General features: G+C 43.9%; 1 protein-coding gene across 1 annotated transcript; it reads right to left on the bottom strand.

Moving 5' to 3' along the window:
* Window positions 1-959: 959 nt before the first annotated feature.
* Window positions 960-2,334, bottom strand: LOC310919111 (uncharacterized protein; the record flags this gene model as incomplete). The annotated part of the gene is made up of 3 exons (XM_083878290.1): window positions 960-1,210; window positions 1,764-1,866; window positions 2,306-2,334. The coding sequence occupies 3 exons, from the start codon at window positions 2,332-2,334 to the stop codon at window positions 1,100-1,102; spliced, it is 243 nt and encodes an 80-aa protein (XP_083734416.1). The 3' UTR covers window positions 960-1,099.
* Between the last annotated feature and the right edge of the window lie 2,762 nt (window positions 2,335-5,096).

Here is a 5,096-nt window from a genome sequence, read left to right as displayed (position 1 = left end):
ATTAACCCTGATTTCATGCAGATTTGGGGAGGTTTTTCTCCTTCAGGTGTAGGACCCCAGCACAGTATGATTAGCCAAGACTGGGTTCTTCCCCTAGGTGGGGCAATTACTGGAATATTTTACTCAGAACAATTGCTTTTCCTGGAACTTCCAACCACCTGCCCTGTTCAAACTTGGCTGAGATAGCTACCAAGTTAAAGATTATTGCAAAATACTGACAGAAAAGGCATTTGCATAAACTCCAGTTCTATCTCTGTCCCTCACTTCCCACAGCAGCCCAAAACCAGCTGGTGCAGTAACCTCTGGAAATAAAGATCTTGGAGCTTTCACCCTCTCCTAGCAGGATCCTCACTCTGTCAGAGAAATAAAAACAACAATAATAAGGTCGTTCAAAACTCAGCAGGATACCTTTCCAGTTTGCACACAAAGATGTCTTTGCCCAAACAGGAACACAGGACTCAAAGCAACAAATTGGATTTTTGATCCATTAAAAAAAGGCAAGTATTTGTGAAAAAAAAAAAAAAAGGAGAATTCATAGGAGGATCTGCCCAGCCTCATTTCCTCACCTCCAGCACAATATTTAAGTTACTGGCAGGATAATTTAACATGAAGGGTTAAATATCAAGCCAAATAATCCACCTTCTGCTGTTCACTTAGACTTCAGCAAACTGTTTTGCAGTAGATTCTATCTCACCTAACTTTTTATCCCTTTCCAAAGCAGCCAGAACAGCATCAGAAAGTAAGAATGAACCTTTTTTTGATGACACAGCTGTCAAAAAAAAAAAAATCACTAAGGATATAAAATAGATTTATCCTCTACCTGAACAATGCCAGTCAAAATATTATTGATTCAGTAAGTGTCAAGGCCTCCATGTACTTTTTCTCAATTTTAGAGTCTTAGGTGTCCAGAGAACCATTAGGGGACAATGTTTAGTTAAAATTAGGATGCTGAATGAGCCTAGATCTGAGAGAAGATGGAACTGAGTGAGATGTTGCTACAAAGATTTTCCTCAGACCACACGTCCTTCTCTTCCCCTCACCATCAGTCTGTGCATTATGAGAGTTTATTTTCATTCATATATATAATTCACATATATAATTAGCTTCCACTGTTTCTGAGTAAGAAAGCAGAAAGGAAGTAACTTATATTTGACAAAAGTAACCTGGTCAGCCAAACTCCTAAAAGCCCCAGAAAGAAAAATATCTGTTTCTAAAATCAAATAAATTTGGTATTCTTTGTTACTGTTTTCAAGTAAAATTTTGCTGCTGAAAACCTGATAATGTTTATGAAAATCCCAGCTCAGAACCTGATATAGCCAGGCCAGTTAGTGACAAAAGCCAATGTTCTATGTCATGGGCTCTTGCTAATTAGAAATTAAACAAAGAACCAGAACAACTGTTCAGTAAGGCCACCAGTAAGTGGGACGGTTATGCCTGTGAATATCTAACAGACATCATTTTACAAGACCATGTTGTTTGGTTTAGAGGAAAATGCTGCTATTGCTTTAGCTTTTGAGTAGTGCTCTGTCCTTGAAATGATACCATGTAATATCTGATTACAGGAAAGTTACTTTCCTGCAAATATGCAAATAAATTGTAACAGTCAAGGAAATTCCAAGCTTAAAGCTCCCACATAACTTGACGACATTAGAAAGAACAGAAAACCACACAGGAGCTAGATTACGAAAATCATGATATGCAAAAGGGAAGCTTGAGTATTTTTTTTCTCCCTCCTTACCTCAAGAAATCTGAAACACACCAACATTTTGATCCCTCAAGATCCAACCTTTGAACCAGTATGAAAACAACTGGTTTAGGACAGGGAACGCCTTGAGTGTGATCTTCCTGAACCTTCCACAGGAGAAGCTGAACAGATTAAAAAACTCCTTTTACAAACCTCTGTCTCTGCAGTGTTTTTGTGTGACCTCATACGACCACCAGGGTTTGCTCTGTTTGCTCCCTGCAGGCACCTGCACAGGTGTTACCCCAGAGCTGGCACACAGCAGCAGCCCCAGGTAGGCACCTCTGAGCCCTTGCATTCCACTGGGATGAATCACAAACTCTCTGTGTGCTGTTCACACAGATAGCCTGTCACTGGAGAAGCCCAGAGCGCTGGATACATCAATTACTTGACCTAATTAACACTGGAGAAAAAGAGGGGATGGTGTTTTGAGTCCTCCTGTTCTGACCTAGAAGAAAAAACATGTAAACACTGCATCTGGGAAGCAAAAATAAACAAACTTATCCCACCTCCCCAAAATGTGTCCTATATTAGTGTATTTAATAAGTGGGTTAAATATCCCACTTGATCCACTTGAGGGACTTGACCTCCATGATTTATTTCCCATGAATGTGTTTGAATCAGAATTTCCAGTAGCTAAACTGACTAACCCCACCACCCAGTGCTTCCTCTTCCCCCTTTTAATTCCCTGGCAATGTTGGTGATTTTTTTTTTTTTTTTTTTTAAATTTACAAACCAAATATAAGTGAGGCTTCTGGCATTCCTGAACTGTGAACAGTGACTGTGGGGACTCACATTAACATAGAGCTGTGTCCCTCTGCATAATTTTACTGTCAAGGGTGGTTCTGCTGACAAGTGGATACAAAATGGAGAACAGAAAAAAAACCCATGAAACAGGGAAGTGGCAAAGAAACAGGGAGAAGATCATGGGGAAGCAAGGCAGACGTTTTTCTTAAACAACGAGCTGGAGGAAGAAATGAAAGAGATTTTTATCATTAAACATCGAGTGCAGTGATGAAGTTTCCAATAATATTTACCAAAATTCTCCCTTTGAATTCTGAGCAAAATGTATTTTATTGCATCAGGTGATTTTGGGCGGACAGACTCTTAACTCCACATCATAATTATACACAATTCAACCCTTACCAGTCAGTTTCCAGAATTTTATCCAATCTCCCTCTTACATTTTTTTAAGATATAAAAAGACAGTGGTGGAACAGAAGGCTTTTGCACAACGTAAAGGATCTCACTATTACAGAAAGTAACCTTGTTGACAAGCCTTCATGGTTACTGAAAACTAGAAAAAAACAACAGCAACTCAAACTCCAGCTCTGTTTGCCTGCATTTATCACCAAAAAAATCCCTTTACAGCAGTGAAAGCTGGACAAGACCCATAGTTTTAGGCTTCAGTACCACACATGTCTAAGCTGATGAAAGAGCTGGTTATCCAGAAAGAGAAGGCTGGCTCCCCTGCCTTCCTTTCCCTGTGTGGTCCTGTCCCTTTTGGCAGCAGCAGGATGATAGATTAGCTCACCACACCTTAGAGAACCTCACCCAGTGCCTCAGTCTGCAGTCTCAAGCCTTGTCAAGGTCTCAAAACAACAGTTTAAGTTTCAGTATACACTGAAACAAAGCCCAAATAAATGATGAATAAGTGATTCTGTGTTTACTTTCATAGGAGGACTTAGCAGAGCAGACAAAGCCATAACCATTGAGAGTCCAAACTGGATCCAAAAAGAGACTGAGAAAGAAAACTGCGATATTCATAATCAAACCAAACTAAAACAAAGAAACAAAACCACGAGCACTGATACCTGTTTCTTCTGATACCACAGCAGGGACTCCAGCATTGTATTTATTGTCTTGTACACATGAACATGCCCCAGTCACTCCAAACCACAGAGAGAGAGCGAGGTGTGTCTGACACCCTTGAGCACCATCACTCTTTGCAAGGCAAAGTCATACAACAAGCAAAACTAATAGGAAGCAAAAGACTTTGTGAATTAAATCTGTTAAGAACCCTAACACACCAAGAGATATTCAATTTATAGGTGCAAGCAGTGGTAATTTTTAAGTGTTTACTGCTGTGGGCTTTGATGACTTGCAGCACCACAGGACAGAGTGTCACTTTGTATAGGAAAAGGGTTTTGAAAATGTTTAAAAAACAAGCTTCCATAACCCATTCAGAATGTGTCTATCCTGCACTGTCTTGCTAACAATTCACCTTTCTAAAGCTTGAGATCAAAGGCTAAGTGGCCTTGAACACGGATAAACCCTGAACATTAATTATTTGCTGTGATATGTTGTATTTACTGCCTCGTGAATACACCACGGGTTCCACTCCAAAATTAACCTGCTGCACTTAATGACTTGAGACTTATCCATGCACTGGAAAACAAACATATCTGTATCTTTGACACTGCAAGGCCTTTCGAGAAGCATTGAGAAGTAGCTTATCCTCAGAAAAAACACAGAGAACGATCAGGACACTGGGAAATCCATGCAGTGCAAGCTTAAGTCTTCCCAATAACCCCGACTTGACACTCCTGGAAGGGAACAAAACACCTTTGCGAAGTTTATACAGGAACAATTTATACCAGCCTTGCAAGGCTTCAGGGCTGAGATACACAGATATACCCCGGCAGGCTGTTACTCTCCCTATGCTGCCCTAGCTAAGCTTTCTTATCTAATTTTTTTTTTTTGGGTTGTTTGTTTGTTTGTTTTGGGGGTTTTTGTGGTTGTTTTTTTTTTTTGTTGTTGTTGTTTTTTTTTTTTTTTTTTTTCGTTTTTTTACTCTGAGCACAGCCCCAGCAGAAGCGAGGCTCTCGCTGAGGGGAAGGCGGGCCGCCCTCAGCGCAACTCTCGCGAGACGCCGCCGCGCGGGCTCCATATTGGGGCATCGGGGCCCGGAGCTCTCGCGAGCGCAGCCCTGAGGGGGCGCCGGGCTGTGCTGGGCTGTGCCGCCCGCGGGGAGCCGGCTCCGCGCTCGGGCTGTGCGGGGAAACAGCGGGGCCGGTACCCGCGGTCATCCCCCGGTGCTGCCCGGGCTGTGCAGGGCTGTACGAGGCCGCGGCTGAGCCGCCCCGGTTGTGCAGCTCGGGGCGGGGCGTTGAGGGGCGGAGGGTGCGGTGTCGCCTGCGCCGTCCCACCTGCGGCGGGGAGCGCGTCCCCGCCCCGCACGCCCGCGGCCCCCGCCTCGCTCGCCGCTTTGACCGCACGACCACCGGCCACTGCCGCCTCACGGGGCCATCCCCGCCCTTCGTGGCACAGCCCGGGGAGGGAGAGGAGGAGGGAGAGCGGCGGGGGAAGGCGGTGACAGGGAGGGCCGAGCTCGGCCTCGCCCCCTGTGCCTGTG

The sequence above is a fragment of the Zosterops lateralis genome, assembly GCF_965231275.1.
Source record: "Zosterops lateralis genome assembly, chromosome: 26".
In the NCBI taxonomy this organism is placed as follows: Eukaryota; Metazoa; Chordata; class Aves; order Passeriformes; family Zosteropidae; genus Zosterops; species Zosterops lateralis.
This window is presented reverse-complemented; position numbering and strand designations above follow the sequence as displayed.